This window comes from Dromiciops gliroides, chromosome 6 (genome assembly GCF_019393635.1).
Source record: "Dromiciops gliroides isolate mDroGli1 chromosome 6, mDroGli1.pri, whole genome shotgun sequence".
In the NCBI taxonomy this organism is placed as follows: Eukaryota; Metazoa; Chordata; class Mammalia; order Microbiotheria; family Microbiotheriidae; genus Dromiciops; species Dromiciops gliroides.
This window is the reverse complement of record NC_057866.1, coordinates 161,641,908-161,660,929: the sequence shown is the minus strand read 5'-3', so window position 1 is coordinate 161,660,929 and position 19,022 is coordinate 161,641,908. Positions and strand designations below refer to the sequence as shown.

The following is a 19,022-nucleotide window of genomic DNA, read 5'->3' as shown; positions in this document are numbered from 1 at the left end:
TATTAAATAGGGGATTGAAAACTAGACAGCCTTTGATGTCCTTTTCAACTCTAAATCTATGATCATATGACAGCGACCCAATAGCAGGACTTTTGATTTTGTTTAGGACAAAGAAGTGGCATTTTAGTCTGAGTAATGCCATGATAAACCACAAAGCCAGAGGTCTGAAAATGATTCACTCCACTTATTGCCAGCCAGAGGCTGAAAATCCAGAATGAGACATACAATTTTGGACAAAGCCAATGTGAGGATTTGTTTTGCTGGACTACACATATTTATTTTGAGTGGGGTTTCTTACTATTCTATGGGGGGTGGAGTGAGGTAGTGAAAGGAAGTGATAATTAATTAATGGTTGTAAAAAAAAGAAGGAAAAAAATGACATAAAAAACCCATCACGACTCAAGCCCTACATGGATGGTCATAATTACTCTACAAAGGAATTGATTCAGAAACTAATTTTAACTTTCATGTAAATCGACAAAAGAAAATGAGCTTAGATTTTTAACCTGTGGTTGAAACAAATTAAAATCACAGTTTTTGGGGCAGCTAGGTGGCACAGTGGAAAAGGCACCAGCCCTGGATTCAGGAGAACCTGAATTCAAATCCAACCTCAGACACTGACAGTTACTAGCTGTGTACCCTGGGCAAGTCACTTAACCCTCATTGATCTGCAGAAAAAAAAAATCACAGTGTCCCCTGTCTCTTAACAGTTTAGGGTGAAAGAACTGAGAATTATATCTTTTTCTCGCTTGTGTCAGTACTAATAATGTCCTACATTAGTAAGAGAATAAGCTATGCCTATCCTTTATACAGTTACTACAACCACAGAAGGATTTGTGAAGTTTTCAGTGTAGAATTCACTCTACCAAAGCAGATCACAAGCTGTTCATGACTTATCACTCTTATGGAGTTTGTTGAGCCATGCAGAGGTTAGTGTACTTTCCCAGGGTCAAGTAACCAATGTGTCAGAGGCAAAATCTGAACCCAAATCTTTCTCACTTAAATCTATGCATTCTCTCCATATTCTTAACAGCCTCTATGGAATTTAATACATTTAAATGTAAAACTTTCTGCCTTTCTGATTCATATTTTGGGAAATAAATAAGTGATAAAGTAAGTCCTCTGCCTACTCTACTAAAACTGTGCAATCAGGTCAACATAGCCACAACATTACAATAATTGCAATAAACCCGATTCTTCCCCTGAATTATTCAGACAACTGTGGAGAAAAAACAGGTGTGGGCTCTTTCCTGTTAATTCAAGTATCACTCTTTCATGATAATTCATTAGGTCTTTGACACTCTTTTCATGTAACATATACCCACAATCAAATGAAGATCGCAATTAATAATGGAAACTTTAAAAGATTTATTTTATGAAAGATTATGCTTTCAAAGATACTTTCCCAAAACATCATGTTACCACTAATTAGGAGAGAACTAGGATGCTTTTTTCCTTTCAAAATAAAACTTCTCCTCTGTCATAAGACACCTAGAGGATAACCCTTAATATAAATTGAAGGGAATAGGCCAGTTGATATGGAGGTCCTAGAAGATCATGACTTTGGAATCACAGATAAATTACAGTTCAATCTACATTGCCACTTACCTTAAATACATTGATAGGGATATCAATGACAATATAGATTAAGTCTCCCAGGGCCAAGCTGGCTATCAGTGCATTAGGGCCATTCCTCATGCATTTGTTCTGGTAAATGATCCTGAGCAGAGTCGCATTCCCCACCATTCCAACGATGAAAATAGCACAAGATATCACTGTGTTGATGTACTTGAAAGCTGAAGTGATTTTAGTCTGCTGAGGGCAATAGTTACTCATTGAGCCATTGCTTGGTAGTACCAAGGAAGTGGGGCGGTGGGTAGTAAAGGGCAGACTGGGCTCTGTCCCACGAAATGTGGTCAAGTCATCCACAGGGTCACTCAGATTTGTGTGATAACTTTCAGGATTGTCACTAACCACACATCCAGCCAACAGGAGCCAAAAGGAGGCCCTGAGATAAAAGGTTTCCATCTTGAAATTACGCAGAAGAGTTCTGTTTCTTACAGTACTAGTCTTGTACAATTACTTTTTTTCACCTGGATGAAGAAAGAAAAAGATATTTGATTATAAAGTCAAACCCCCATTATCAAAAGTCTGAAAGAATCTTTTGTAACTAGCTGAGGCATTTTAATATCAGACTACCCTCATCATTTGACAAAATACCTGAAGAAAAATCCTATAGAAAAGACCACTGCTTGCAACATCCAGGGTGGTTATAGTAGATAGAGTGCCAGATTTCTGGAGTCAAGAAGACTTGATTCAAATCCAGTCACTCAACTAGCTGTATATCTAGTTCAAGTCATTTAACCTTTCTCAACCTCAGTTTCCTCATCAGTAAAATGGGGATAATATTGAAACCTAACCTCATAGAGTTTGTTACAAGGTCAAATAAGATAATAGATGTAAAGCATTTTGCAAATCTTTAAGTCATTGGTAAATGTTTTTGTTATTATCATTATTGTTATATAATACATGCTGTGGAAAGAGTACTGAACCACATGTGTGACCTTGGGCAAATCACTTCTCAGGCCTGAGTTTCCTCATCTATAAAAATATGAAGTTGGACTAGAAGACTTTAAAGTCCCTTCCAACTTTCAATCTATTTTTATCTTATTGTCATCAATGATAGGGCTGGTACTTATCTGCACATGTTACACAGCCCTTTCTTCACACAGAGGAGAAAGGACTGATTGCTAAGTTAGGGCTTGTAAGAAAATGAATTTTAAAGGATGATGAAAAAAGAAAGGCTACTTGTTAGAATGGTCAGACAATCAGAAAAGTTAAAAAATGTAAATTAGACTTGAATTTTATTAAGATATAGATTATGAAGCTGCAATAAAATGGTCAGATTCCTTAAAAATAAATGCAATTGAAGATTGTACACAGTAACAGCAATGTTGTGCAGCAATCAACTGTGATAGACATAGCTCTTCTCAGCAATACAGTAATCCAAGACAATTGCAAAGGACTCATGATGGAAAATGTTCTCCACATCCAGAAAAAAGAAGTGTGGAATCTGAATGCAGATTGAACCATGCTATTTCTACTTTTTTTTGTTTTCTTTTGAGGTTTTGCCCTTTTGTTCTGATTCTTCTTTCACAACATGACTAATGCAGAAATATGCTTAATGTGATTGTACATATATAACCTACATATCAGATTGCTTTCTGTCATGGGGAGGGGGGAAGGTAAGTGAGTGAGGGAGAAAAATTTGGAACTCAAAATCTTATAAAAACAAATGTTGAAAACTATCTTTACATGTAACTGGAAAAAGAAAATACTCTTAAGATTAAAAAAATAAAGTCAATTTTATAAAAACTTTTTTAGGGGCAGCTAGGTGGCACAGTAGATAGAGCACTGGCCCTGAAGTCAGGAGGACCTGAGTTCAAATCTGGCCTCAGATGCTTAATACTTACTAGCTGTGTGACCCTGGGCAAGTCACTTAACTCCAATTGACTCACCAAAAAAATTTTTTTTAAAAACCCTTTTTTTTTTGAATCCCAATAATAGCACATTTTTAATGCAATACAAAAATTTTAAAATTCTGATTGGGTTCAGCTCAGGTGCCACACCTACAAGAGGTTTTTATTGATCTTCTCAGTTATTAGTCTTCTCCCTTTTAAAAAAATTACTTCTGCTTTATTTATAGAATTATACTTTAAAGTCCCATTTAGGACTTTAAAGTTTTTAATTTTTATTATATTTATTTTTGTTTGTTTGTTTGTTTTTTTGGCTGGGCAATGGGGGTTAAGTGACTTGCCCAGGGTCACACAGCTAGTAAGTGTCAAGTGTCTAAGGCTGGATTTGAACTCAGGTACTCCTGAATCCAGGGCCGGTGCTTTATCCACTGCGCCACCTAGCCGCCCTTATTATATTTATTTTTAACAAGCATTTATTCTCTCTCTCCTTACCTACTACCTCATTTCACAATTAAAAAAGAAAAATGAAAACCCTTCCAACAAATTTGCATAGTCAAGAAGAACAAATTTTGCCATTGGCTTTGCCCAAAGATGTATTTTTCATTTTAAGATCATTGTTTCTCTGGCAAAAGTGGGTAGGTAGTGTACTTCATTTTTGGTCCTCTGGAGTTGTGGTTTGTCATGGAATTGGTTAGTTTTATAGTCTGAAAGGGACTATAGAGGACAATAGAGGCTTTTATTTTACAACTGAAGAAACTAAGGTGCAGAGAAGTTAAAATAATTTGCCCAAGGCCAAACAGAATGTAAATGGATTTGAATCCAGATCCTTTGACTCTGAATTAAATGCTCTTTCCACAGCACCATACTTCCTTTCTGTGTTTATGTTGTTTTTTCTTTCCCAGTAAAATATGAGGAAGGGATGGTGATTTTTTGTGTTTTTTTTTTTTCCACCTATCACAATGATTGAGTCTAATTGAATTTGGTCTGAAAGCACACCTGGTAAATGAGTTCACTCCTTCACTCAACTGTGCCTATAAGTTCATGTATCCTTATAAATGCCAAGCCCCAAGAATTGGTGCAAGGTGGATGCTCATTTTAGCTTCTGTACCTTACAATGTTAAATATGTGAGGTTTTTTTCCCCAATGGAGGCTATGAGAAGCAAACATTTCTGAGGTTGTTGAGCAGATCTAAGACACAAGAACAAAGCCACATAGTGCTTCAACTCAGAGAAAAGGGGAGCCGGAAAGACTGACTTTGCCCTGCTACAGTTCTCAGTTTGACTATTGCCATTGAACCCTGTGTGCTAACTTTCTAAAAGGAGGTGCAGCTTCCCAGAAGTGGAATACGCTGCTTGTCCATGACAGCCTTCTAAGAGGATCACAGTTAACATTGCCTGACATTATCATGTCTTTCATCAGAATTGCTCCAGAGGCTTTGAACATCACCATTTTGCACTGATTAACTTTGGCTGATTACATCAGTTAATGAGGCCAAGGTTTGTGGGTTCTTATCCTGGGATCAGTCCAATTTCATACATCACCCCCTCTCTCTCTCCTCCTCAAATGTACAACCATATACCTCCCCTACTAATCAGTATTTCTCTGACAGCTCATTCATAAATACATATGGCTAGGTCAAGGCAATGGAGTGGGTTGGAGCAAGCAATCCATGCTTGCTCCAGAAAATCCTTTACTTCATCAATTCAAGTGACTTCCTATAGGATAAATGATAAACTCTTATGTTTAGCTTTTTTTTTTTTTTTTGGTGGGGCAGTGAGGATTAAGTGACTTGCCCAGGGTCACACAGCTAGTAAGTGTTAAATGCCTGAGTCTGGATTTGAACTCAGGTCCTCCTGAATCCAGGGCCAGTGCTTTATCCACTGCACCACCTAGCTGTCCCCTGTTTAGCTTTTTAAAGGCTTTCAAAACCTGGCCTCTTTGAATTGGCCTCTCTGACTTTATATCTGTTCCTCACATCTGATGCTCCATTTCCCATCTCCATGCCTATCTATTATTGATATTCTCTCCTTGCCTTCTCATCCTAAAGATCCTCAAGTTCATGAAGCCTTTCTTGATCTCCTCAACTCCTTTCCTACCAAACTACCTTGAATTTAACTACCATGCAAATATTTGTATTTATTCTCTTTATAACTATAGTTATATGTTTTACCCATTATAATGTAAACTGTTGAGTTCTTTGTATGAACAGTACAGTACCTGGTATATAGTAGGTGCTTAATAAGTATTTGTTGAATGATGAATTGAGGTTGGGTGTATGGGTTATCTTATATATGGAAGAGGACATACCTATCTATCTATCTATCTATTTTAGTGAGGCAATTGTGGTTAAGTGACTTGTCCAGGGTCACACAGCCAGTAAGTGTCAAGTGTCTGAGGCCTGGAGTCCTCCTGACTCCAGGGCCAGTGCTCTATCCACTGTGCCACCTAGCTGCCCCCAAGAGGGCATATTTATAAATCAGTTCAATAAACATTTATTAAATGTCCATGTGATGACCTTTGGGAATGCAAAGACAAAGAAAAAGTCTTTGCCCTCAAGGGTTTGACATTCTCCTGGAGTGAGGCATTAAAGCAGTAACAGAATTCTTCTGGCCTCTGTTAGGACAACCCTGTATTTACTGGCAGTCTGGGGCAGAAATGTTAACAGAATCAGCACACTTTTTCCACACATGGCACCTCAAAGTTGGAAGGAGACTCAGATGCCATCTCATCTGACTATAAACATCCCCCCAAAATGATCATCCAACCTCTGCCTGAAGTTCTAGAGGAGAATGAGGGGCAACTCAGGAAGTTCCTCCTTACAATCAAGCCATAATCTACTTCGATGCAACTTCTTTGCCCTGCTAAAGTTCTACCCTTTGAGGCCAAGCAGATCATATCCAACCCTGATTCCACATTGGGGGACACCAGGGTTAGAAGCTTGTTTGTGACCAATTATAGGAGCATGGATTTAAAGGTAGAAGGGACTTTAGAAGTCATCTAATTTAATCCCCTCATTTTGCAGATGAAAAATCTGAGACATATATATCTACACATACATACGTGTGTGTGTGTGTGTGTGTGTGTGTGTGATAGAACTGACACTGGAACCAAATGCAGACATTGGGCCAGACAGAATCTTCAGGCTCTGAGACTTTAAACAACAATGATCCCTTCTAATTAGCAGTTTGAAAATCCCCCCTTTACAAAATGGCAGCAATTTAGAACAAAGTTTCTTGTGAGAAATTAAAGTGAAGGTGGTTGGGGGTATTTGATTAATTCCTTAAAGTGGAAGGGGATGGTTGGGAAGGAAATACACACACACACATATACATAAACATATATATAAACACACACATATATACATACACACACAACCCCATTAAAAAACAAAACCAAAAAAACTTCCACACAACTTGAAAACACTCACTGGTTGACTGGTTGACTGTCAGGGCTTTCTCTGAAAGGAAAGTGGGAAGGAAGGAGATTAGGAAGTAGAGTAAACTGATAACTGCAGTGTGTTTCTGAGCAAATCCAGTGGATGATCAGGGCATGTGCTTACTTCTTCAGCTAGACTGAGTGAAAGTAACTGTAGCCCAAAGAAGCTAAATCTCTTGGGAAAAGACTGCATCCACATACCTCTTAAACTCAATTCCTCAGTGGACACAAGAACAAAACGCCTAAGACTTCACTAAGAGACACGCCTGTCCAGAGCCAGACGAGTTCCTAGGCAGGGGTATATTCCCAAATGCACAGCCCTGGAGTTTGTAAAACACACTCCTTTCTCTCTCTTAGACCAAGCACCTCCTCCAGTTCCACCAAACATTCTCCACTGGAGAGAATGGGGTTAGAGGGTAAGAAGATGCAACGAAATCTATTCATATCGGTGTGTTCAAGCAGGAAGGGGGATAATACGGCTTTATGGTAACCCCTAAGTAAAGACGATGGAAAAAAAAGTTACCGGGAAAAGACAAAGAGAGTGAGCCCTGGCTTTGCAAATGATGATTAAAAGTTGAACACCCTTTTACCCCTCCCTCCAGTCTTCACTAGCTTCTGATCAATATCACTTTCGATTGACTGCACTATCCCTCAGAATCAATATCAGCTGGGCTCAATTTGCGTTGAATTCATCCCTCTGCTCCCCAGACAGGACTGGTTACAGACTCTCCAGGTATTTGTGTCAGCCTCCAACTGGAGGTTTCTATCAAACTAAGTGGCTTTGAAAGTAGACGTGGTATGGACCCGTCCCCCCCCCCCCCCCATCCCTTTTCTCTCTCCCTCCCCACCCCCAATAAGGCTGGTTCTCCAAGCCTCTCTCTACCTCCCCTCACTTTCTAGGATGGAGTCCCCCGAAAAGCATAAGAGTTTCAAATACCCTGGAGGTCCGTGCCGGGCTGGTTTTCCGGGCACTAGCAGCTGCCCGAGTCCCCGTTTCAGGCATGAGATTCACGAAGCCCAACAAAGTCAAGGCGAGCAGGGATGTCCTTCCAAGCGCGGGCTCCAGGACAGGCAGCAGCGGCAGAGGAAGAGGTGGCTGCAGGCTCTAACCTTTTCAACTGCTGCTGCCGCGGCCGCTGCTTCTGCAAACTTCCTCAGTATGGCTTTTTGGGGGAGGTCTTCCAAATTCTCTCCTCTCAGTCTGACTGAGTGGGATTGAGACTCTCCACCTCTGCTGGTCACCGAGAGAAAAGAAATGAGTGTGTGGGAGCGAAATCATGGGAGAAAACGAAAACTCCAAAGCAACACCCTCCTCCCTCCCCCCACTCCCCCCAAAGACTTCCCTCCTCCACCTCCACTCCATAAAAACAAGACCAACCCCAAACCTCCAGCCCTCCTATGTTAAACACTAGCATGTGCCTCCCAGGCACTGGAGAACTCAGAGTTCTTTTAACCATTTCCTCTCCGCATGGTGCCTTGGAATGAACACTGAAAGTGGAGTCAAAGGACCGGGTTTGGATTTTCAGCTCCCGCGACTGACATCTTGTGTGGGCTTGGACAAGCCTCTTTCTCCCTCTGGGCCTCAGTTTCCTCCTCTGTAAAGTGATGGGGTTGGATTAGATGGCCATCTAAATCTAAATCTCATGATCCCATGAGCCCTTGAATGGAAAGAGATCATTATTAACAAGAGGCTGCAGTTATACCCTGGAGAGATCGCTGGATTAGGAATCAGAAGACCTGTTTCTAGTCCCGGTCTTCCACTTATTATCTGGGTGACCTGGGGCAAATCACTCAGCCCTCTGGTTGGGTCCAGGTTCCCTCAATTTCAAATGGACAGGCCTGGACTAGTTGATCTCTAAAGTTTCTCCAAGTACCAACATTCTGTGAGGTAGGTCATACTGCTCAACAACGTCCTTCAAAGACACCCAGCCCCTTTAACATAACTCCAGATGGGTGGAAGCTTCACTGCCAGACCTGAAGGAGGAGAAACGATGTCCATCCCTAATTCACGTTCCTTAGTCGCTGCAACCTCTTAACCAGGAACCAATTAGTTCATTAGAATCAAGTCAAAGCAGCCACAAACCCACAGGGTCTCATCATGGAGTTGTTCTGGGGTATATTTAGTGAGAGAGCAGGGGGCTTGATTCAACCCATGATTACTTGGGGAAGAACCATTCAAAGTTTCCATTAGTCAGTAGCTAAGCTGCAGTTACCCCATTAGGCAGCTGAAGTGATCAGAAGGATGGAAGGGAGCAGGGGAGAAGGGTTATGGAATGGGGAAGGCTGCTTATAAAGATAGATTGAAAGTTGAGATGACTGCCATCTACAGAATTGTTGTTCTGCCATGTGCCAACCCCTATTTGGGGCTTTCTTGGCAGAGATATTGGAGTGGTTTAGTAATTTCCTTCTCTAGCTCATTTTACAGATGTGAAACTGGGCCAAAAAGGGCGAAGTGACTTACCCACGGTCACCCAGCTAGTAAGTATCTGAGGCCATATTTGAACTCAGGAAGATGTCTTCCTGACTGCAGGCCCAGTACTCTATCCACTTTGATACCTAGCTGCCTCTCTATACAATTAGCAATTTCCTTTGATTGCAGAGAAAGATGGCAAGATAAATTGTTTCTACTGGTGATCCTTTTTACTGAAGGACTACAAATAGAGAGAGAGAAAAAAACATTTCTATCACTTAGGTTTTTTGTAACTATATGACCTTGGGTAAATCACTTCACCTGAGCTAGGCCTCTTTTCCTCTTCTGTAAATTCAAGGGGATTTAGGCAAAAGGATGTCTAAGGTTGTGTTGTGTTGTTTGTTTGTTTGTTTTTCCATCTAGATCTTATGATGCCATGATCTACTATCATAACTCCTATGTTCCAGGTTCCTCTGCTGCTTATTCTTTTTATATTAATGGCACAGTGAGCAATATGAAATCTTTCCTCACTCACCTCTTTTGCCTTCCTCCCCAATCTATGGAAAGAGAAGAGTTAGGTCCATCTCTTACAACTTTTGGATTAATTTGTGTATCAGAGAGAGTCCTAGTCTGGAACCCTTAATATTATTGATGATAGCTAGATGGCACAGTGGCTAGAGCTGAGGTGGGGCTTGGAATCAGGAAGACCTGAGTGTGAATCTTGCCTCAGACACTTACTGGCTGTGTGACCCTGGACAAGATACTTAACCTTTTCCTCAGTTTCCCCATCTATAAAACAAGGATAATACTAACATCTACCACACAGGTGTTGTTGTGAGGATCAAACAAGTTAAAATATGCAAAGTGTTTTGTATACCTTAAAATGCTGTATAAATGGTAGTTACTATCATTATTACTGCTACTAGAACTATGATAATTCTAGAAAAAGGTTCAGTCCTCCAGCCCTTACCCTGAGAATCATAATCATGGAACCCAAAACACACTTCATTCCTACCAGTTAAAATCCAACTCCCCTTCAAGGCTTAGCTCAAATTCTACCTCCCTCCTATTGCTTCTTGGGTAAAATAGAAACTCCTGCTTTTAAAGTCTGATGTATCCTGGCCCCAATCTATCTTTCCAGTCTTAATGAACATTACTCCCTTTCCTGCACTCTGCCATTCAGACCAAGTGACCTTCTCTCTGCTTCTTGCACATCTCAACCCATCTCCCATCCCCAAATCTTGGCAACAGCAATTTCCTGTGCCTAAAATAAGCTCCCTCCTCAACTCTATAGAATCCTTCTCTTCCTTCAAGGCTCAGCTCACACCTCACCTTCTAATTGAAACCTTTCCCCATCCCCCAAGTTCTTGTGCTCACCTTCCCAAACTACATTGTATTGATTTGTATATATTCTCCCTCTCTCTCTCTCTCTGGCAATGAGGGTTAAGTGACTTGCCCAGGGTCACACAGCTAGTAAATGTCAAATGTCTGAGGCTGGATTTGAACTCAGGTCCTCCTGAATCCAGGGCTGGTGCTTTATCCACTGCGCCACCCAGCTGCCCCCTGCACATAACATTTTGTACCTCTTTTACCCAACTGTCAGCTTTTATAAGAACAAAGGCAACGTGGGATGTTTGTGGGTTGGTGAGTAGTCTAGTTTGGCAGGAGTGCAGAGTGTGAGTAGAGTGGGGAGCTGAATAAGACCAGAAGGATGAGTTGGTACAGATTGTGGAGGGCCTTAAGGCCAACAAAGTAAGGAGTTTGGCTTTGATTGGTTAGGCCATAGCGAGACATTAAAAAGTTTTGAGAAGTGTCATGCATGATCTGTAGAATGTGGTCAAGATAACCACCTCAATTAACCAATGAAGTTGGGGATAGGACAATGGAGGAGAAATAATTTTTTCGTTGTTGTTAATAGAATTTAACCAGCTCATTTGCATAGAAACATTGTAAAGGCAAGAAAGCTCCTTCAAGTAGGATAAGCAGGGACCTGAACTTTAGAATCTCACTTTCACAATTGCACAATTGTATCAGTTAATCTCGCAATTATTTACCCTTAGAAATGCAGCACTTTTCCAGCTACAGATCTCTAGTCTAGTAACCAGACTATTAGTCTCAGCAAAAGAGATTTCGTAAAAATCTGCCTGGCTCTAGGCCAAGTTTTAAGGAGGTGAGATTTTTCTTTAGTGGTCTCAGCCTCCTCCCCCTAATCTCTTTTTAGCAGTTCTTTATACCCATCAACCACCAGGGCTGGGAGTTCTTTTCCGGGAGATTCTCTCCCTGCCTCCCACATATACTTCTCCCTTTTTACTCAACTCTTCAACTTCCAACTAAAATTTCACCTTCTACAAGAATACTTTCCTAATCCCCCTTAATGCTAGTGCCTTTCCTCTGTGATAATCTCTAATTTATCCTGGCTATATTATGTTCCTATATAGTTATTTGTGTGTTATCTCCACCATTAGATCGCAAGCTCCTTGAAAGCAGGTTCTGTATCTTGCCTTTCTTGGTGTCACAATGCTTAGCAGAGCTCTGGGTACACAGTAGGTGCTTAATAGATGATTGTTGACTTGACTTAACCCTCATTCTCAGTCAAAACTTGCATTTAGGATAATGGGTAGCATTGATTCAGAAGAGGGGATAGGAGATAGAGATTGGACCTTTAATATCATTGGTTGTTGAATTGTTTAGTCATGTGTAACTAACTCTTCATGACCCAGTGGACCATTTAATACCATCCATGGGGTTTTCTTGGCAAAGATACTGGAGTGGTTTGCCATTTCCTTCTCCAATGGATCACATTTTGTTAGAATTCTCCGCCATGACCTGTCTGTCTTGGGTAACAGTGCATGGCATAGCTCATGGTCTCACTGAGGTACTCAAGCCCCTCTGCCATGACAAGGCAGTGATCCAGGAGGGGAATATAACTGGTACAAAAGGCAAATCAGCACCTTCTCTGAAATTTATACAGAGCACTGAGAGATTGAGTTGGCCTGGGTTCAAAATCAATATTTGAACCTATGGATTCCAGGACAGCTATCCATTACACATTATATAACTCTTCTGTTATTGTTGTTGTTGTTGAGTTGTTTTCAGTTGTGGTTGACTGTGACCCCAGTTGAGGTTTTCTTGGCAATAATACTGGAATAATAATAATAATAATAATAATAATAATAATAATAATAATATCCTTCTCCATCTCATTTTACAGATGAAGAAACTGAGGCAAATAGGGCTAAGTGATTTGCCCAGGGTAATAAAACTCTCTATTTAGGGATATGGTATTTTTAAAAGGACAAATATTATTCCATAGGAGATTGTTTTGTACTATAAGAGGATCAAAGTAGAAATTCAAAGAATAAAACTGAAGCTTTGAAATTTATTCATTTGACAAACATTAAGTGCCTACTGGGTATAAATTTCTGTATTAGAACCAGTACTAGTACAGATAATAATAACAGTGAGCATTAATATAATGCTTTACAGTTCGCAAAGAACTTTACAAATAGCATCTCATTTTCACAACAACCCTAGGAAGTAGGTGGCAAGTGTTATTATTGCTCCCATTTTACAGAAAAGGAAACCGGGGCAGACAAAGGTTAAATGACCCTTGCCCAGGGTCAAACAGCTAGTAAGTTTCTGAAGTCAAATTTGAACTTAGGTTTTCCTCACTCCAGGCCCCATGTGCTACCTACTGCCTCTTATACAGATGTAGATATAAAATTTAGGTAAGAAACAATCCTTGACTTCATAGAATTTGCAGTCTGGTAGTGAGAATGAGAAACAAACACATAACTGTAATAGAAGATGTTCCTTGATAAACTATCAAACCACCAAACATAGTGCTCTGTGAAGTCTGAGGGGAAAGATGGATAAGAGAGTAGAAATGTAAAAGGTAAAGATGGGAAGGGAAGAAATCACACAGGGACAGTGTGAGTGAAGGCACCAAGGCATGAGAGCACATTGTCCATGGCAGGGGAAGTAACGAAGGTCCTATAGATGAAAGCAATGGGAAAAAAAAAAGATTGGAATGGAAGGACTTTGAGTGTCAGGAAGAGGAGTTTGATAATTTCCAGCCTGTGGAAAGGAATTTTCTCTGGGCACCAATCCTTCTTGGTATCTGAAATCAAACCTACTGTACTAAAGTCAGATTGGTTGCTGATACATTTTATTGCGTTTAATTAACCTAAAATCCTTCCCCCTCAAAAAAACTAATGTAGAAAGCAAACAGAAAACTTTGAGTCCCTAAAAAAATAAAGTTTGATTAGAAAAGAAATTTGAGTAGTCCCAAATACAATGGGGACAATTATGAAGTACTTGTTAATTTATGATAAAAATATTATTTTACATGATCTATCAACCCATAAGCGTATATTAAGTGCCCATCAGGTGCCAGGGGTATAGATACAAAACCCAAACAGTCCCTGACCTCAGGATTGCTTACATTCTCTGGAAGAAAATAGCATGTATAAATATAAGTGAATACCAAGTATATACAAAGTAAGAGAGAGGCAAGAGACTAGTATACTGGATAGAGAGGTAGCCCGATAGGCAAGAAGACCTGGGTTCAAATTCTATCCCACATAGCTACTGATTGTGCAGCCCTGAGCAAATAATTGAACCTAGATGATTCTCTAAGTTGCAGAGAGAGTGTGTCATCCTGCATTGGTAGAGCCAAGATTTCAATCTTTATCTTCTGCATAAGTGAAATAGAACTTTGTCTACCGGCCCTGACTTAGGGGAGGGTGATTCTCTACTTCCTGTCCTCTTGATTTCTATATCTACACTTTGCCTGGTAGTTTTCTGGGGGCCTGAGAAGTAACTACCCCCAAGGGATTCTCTAGGGTACAGGTTATCTTTCTTGCTTAACAATATTCAAGGCGGGACTCATCTCTGAATCTCTGCATTCCTTTTCCCTTACCCATGATGTCCTCTGGGCTCCCTGGGCTGATGTCCATCTACCCTAAGTAAATTTGTCACACGTACAGCTTAGGCTGTTTACAGTATCCTTGCTTCCGGCTCCAAATTCAGTTCTGTTTCTACTATACTTGGATATCTTGTAATATGGTGGAAATACAGAAGAAGAAGGTACAAAGCTTTAGAGGAGGACTGCTGTGACTTCTTTTGATTAGTGGCAATGCGCCCATAAAAGGGGAAAAAGGCAAACAAAGAGGATCACATTAAAGAAAAACAAAATTTTAGGTGTTAGCTTCTTTTTCCCTAAAGATAAATATAAAATGCTGTCTGCTTTAAATAAGGACAGGAATCCAAGCTCTATTAAGTGGTACAGCAAACTCTAAAGAGAAGGGAATTTAGGAGGAGAAGAGAGGAGAAATGGAAGAGAGGAAGAGAAATGGAGAAAGAGGAAGAGATCAAGGGAGAAAAGGGGGAGACAAAGGAAGAGAAAGCAATATGGGAAGGTAGAAGAAAGAGAATGGGACAGAAAAAAAGGGGAGGGGAGATTGGAAAATAAGGAATAAGGAGGGAGAGAAGGGGAAAAAGGGAAGGCAAAAGGAAGAAAGAAAAAAAAGTAAAATGAAGGTAATTTAACAATCTTCTAGTATAACTCACTCATTTTTACAGATGAGGAAACTGAGACTTAAAGATAGGAAGTGACTTCGCAGAATTTAAGAGTTGGAAGGGACCTCAGTGAACATCTAGTTCAACCCATTTCCAAAAAGATTCCCCACCTATAACATATTTGATAAGTGGTTGTTCCAGCATCTACTTAAAGACCTCTAAGGATGGGAATCCACCATCTCTCAAGGCAACCCATTTCACATTTGGGCAATTCTAAGTGCTAGGCCTCGCTCAAGGTCACATCGGTTGTACTGGCAGTTATTTGACTCCAAACCCAGTACCCTTTTCACTGGTCCGACTTGTTCGATCAATCAATCAATCAACTGATCAATTTCATCAACTTGTTAATAAAGGAATATCTAAATATAGAGATGGTAATACAAACAGTAAAAGGGGCACTAGGGGGTGGGAGAATGGCTCAGAATTGGAGATGGGAGAGAGGGGCCACAGGAGGTAAGGGAGGCACCTTGTAAGGAAGGGAGGGAAGTTGCCAAAGCAAAATTTATGGACTTTGCAAATTTGCCCAGGATTAATCACACTGTCTGGAACCTCTGGGACATTTTTATGGAGGTGAATCAGAATTAAATTAACATCAAGAGCAGCTTTGAAAGGAAAAAGAAGCCACCAAAGGACTCCATGAGAGAGTCTAGGACCCACTTGGGTGGAAGAGTGAGGGGTAGCAGCTAGGAAATGTCAGGGAGGCCAATGTTGGGACATTCTGGGATGGAAAAGTGTCCCTTAGGGTTAGAGATCAGGAGGCAGCAACCATGTACTGGATTGAACAATGAGTGGGAAACCAGAGAACCCTGGCTGATTTTGCCACTTACTAGCTATTTGATCACAAGTAAATCATTTAATCAACTGAACCTCAATTTTCTTATTGTAAAATGGGTTTGATAATTACACTACCTATGTTGGAGTTGTCATGGGGAAAGATTTTATAAATCTGCTACATAGACTGTGATATAAATGTGAGCTATTATTATTATAACCTTCATCAAGGTATACTTGAATCAACTTGAATCAGTACACAGCAATACTGGGATTTTTTTTTTTTTTTTACACTTCAGAGAATAGGATTGCCTCATTCCAAGTGCCTGAAGGTTATACCTGACAAAAAGCCCAGGAGTTGGGGGAATCCCATCAGGGCCTGTTTCTCACTTCTGCTTTAGAAGTTGATATGACAGGTAGATAGGTTCAGCACAAAGCTTCATTAAACCAACACTGGCCCCTCCCCCAAGATAACAAAGATCTTTTTATACTTACCTCATCTCTTCTCACTCTGATTTATGTCTGTTATTAACATATGTAAATGCCTTTTATGAAATTGTTCAAAGTGATTTCTGAAGTTTGTTTCTTTTTTTTTTCTGGGAGTCAGGCCTTTGAATATTTTTATTATTTTTTTTTTGGATTCAGTTCAATTTGAATGCCTGCTGTATACAAGGAAGACACTATCCTGCCAGGACTACAGAGATAAATACTGAATAGTACTGGCCCTCAAATAACTTACATTCTAGTGGGAAGTTGAGGAGTACTGCATATATGCAAAGAAGCAAATGTAAAATACCCAAAGAGGAATACAAAATTCACAGGCCTGAATTGGCCTAGGTGCCTGATGGCTTCTGTTTAACTTTTTATTCTCTTCTGATCACTTGAGGCTTCTGGTTAGTGATTGTCAGCTAACCATAGCAATGCTGTGTTAATAGTTACACTTATTTTGACAAACATATCGGTATTATTATTGACCCACACTGAAGAAATATTTGGTAAAGACTATGAGGCACTTAAGATTCAGATCTTTGGTTTTGGAAAGAGCAATAGACTTAGGTTCAGGAAATGCCCATTTGAGTCTAAGCTCTTCCACTTACTAGATGTGTGACTTTGGGCAAATCTCTTTTCTTCTCTAGTCTTCAGTTATCTCCAGTGTAGAGTGTGGGGATGGGGGTGGGGTGGGGCAGGGTGGTGTAGATGACCTCTGTGGTCCTTCCTAAACTTTGACATTCTTTGCTTCAATGAAACCTTAGCTTCTTTTGGTTATAGTGAAACTAAATCCAAGTTTCGTAAAAAATAAATGACAGATGCATCTTATAACTGGTAACTCTCACAGGGTAGTTCCTCAAACTCTTGAACTCATGTGTTCAAGTATGACGATGCTTATTAGGAATACTATCACTTAAATGGAGCATTTAAGGGGAACCAGAAAAGAGCCTTAATGATCATTTAAAGGCTTAAAAAACAGGACTTGGAGGTACATTTATTTTTCCCTAGCATTTTATTTTATTTTTAGATAATATTTTTTCCACAGTTACATGTTAAAACAACTTAAAACATTAAAAAAAAATTTTGAGTTCCAAATTCTGTCCCTCTCTCCCTTCCTCTCCTTCCCCCTACCTGAAACAGTAAGCAATCTAATGTAGGTTATATATGTGCAATCATGTAAAACATTTTGGAGATACATTTATAAGAAATGATTTGGGAGACCCAAAGGGTATTATTGACTCTTATGATACTCAGCAGTGTTATAGTGATGCTCTCTTTGGTGGCAGTGAATTCTGATGACCTAATTCTTTTTGAGCCCTGTTAAAATATCTTTGACACCCTGGTCTTGAGGGGATTTGCCAGTTATTATTATTCTAGAGTAAATAGTAAATAGTAAGGTCCTTTAGTTATTCTTATTTGCAGATGGCATTGTGCTGATGACAACAGGCCAATTGAAGAGCCTTCTAAATGACATCTATAATTATTCAAAAGAGTTCTTAACTATCCATATGGGAAAAATGAAGTGGATGAAGAATGTAAAAAAAAAAGACAAAAAAGGAAAAATAAGAAAAATAAAATGAAAAAGTCTTCAATCTGCATTCAGACTCCATCAGTTCTTTCTGTGGAGGTAGATAATATTTTCCATCATGTCTTTCAGAATTGTCTTAGATAATTGTATTGATGAGAATAAATAAGTCATTCCCAGTTGATCATTGTTAAAATATTGCTGTTACTGTATACAATGTTCTCCTGGTTGTGCTCACTTTAATTTGTATCAGTTCATATAAGTCTTCCCAGGTTTTTCTACAACCAATCTCCTCATGATTTCTTATAGCACAATAATATTCCACCACAATCATATACCAGAACTTGTTTTTGCAACATGACTAATATGGAAATATGTTTTGAATGACTTCATTTATATAATCTATATCAAATTGCTTGCCTCCTGAAGGAGAGGGTGGGAGAGAATTTAGAACTCAAAAATTTAAGAAATTCTACATTTAAAAATATTTACTATTTTTAATAATTGAGAAATATTTCATGAAATAATTTTTTTTAATTGGGAAAAAATTTAAATGATGAATAGTCTCCCCTCCTCCAAAAGAAAGGCTCTTTGTTTTAGCCCCAATACAGATATGGTGATGTTGAGAGTCTTAGAATATAATAGCTTCTAGGGGACAGCTAGGTGGTACAGTGGATAAAGGTCTGGCCCTAGATTCAGGAGGACCTGAGTTCAAATCTGAACTCAGACACTTGACACTTACTAGCTATGTGACCCTGGGCAAATCACTTAACCCTCATTGCCCTGCAAAAACAAACAAAAAAAGAATATAATAGCTTCTAAAGAATTTAAGTTTAAGATCACCTAAAGAGCAATGAAAAGGTAAATGAGCTGCCACAAATTACATATAGAGAATTGCTCTGGAGAAGTAGTGAAGGCTATCAACAGAGAAATATATGACTGGACAAAATTTTTGACTAGTTACCTATCAATAATGAGATAACCTTGATGGACAGCCCTCGTGTTCCATTGGCATCTCTAAGATCCCAGGAGATCTGGGGAAAGGTCCCTAGCACGTTCAGTCAACCTTGTATGGAAGCTTTATAAAAGGCCACGGATAGGAGTTGCACAGCACAAGGAGGCATGGATGAGATGTGATATGTACCAATTTAAAGGAGCATTTACATTGATGAGATCCTAGATTCATCTAAGTATTAAAAATGAGAGTTTTTTCTCTGTTGCCATATTGTGGCATGCAGGTGACTCTGGGTTCTTGGATGTAATGCCAATGAACCATAAACTCTGACCAGTTCTAGGGATAGAGTGTTGGATGTGGAGTCAGGAAGAGCTGAGTTCA

General features: G+C 39.6%; 1 protein-coding gene across 1 annotated transcript in view; it reads right to left on the bottom strand.

Annotated features, from left to right (window-relative positions):
* EDNRA (endothelin receptor type A) overlaps positions 1-8,159 on the bottom strand; it is an 86,448-nt gene extending 78,289 nt beyond the window's left edge. Inside the window, exons 1-2 of the mRNA XM_043973505.1 lie at positions 7,849-8,159; positions 1,609-2,093 (exon numbers count right to left, since the gene is read on the bottom strand). Coding sequence (XP_043829440.1) covers positions 1,609-2,028 — 420 coding nt within the window. The 5' untranslated portion in view covers positions 2,029-2,093; positions 7,849-8,159. The remainder of the gene's footprint in view (positions 1-1,608; positions 2,094-7,848) is intronic.
* Between the last annotated feature and the right edge of the window lie 10,863 nt (positions 8,160-19,022).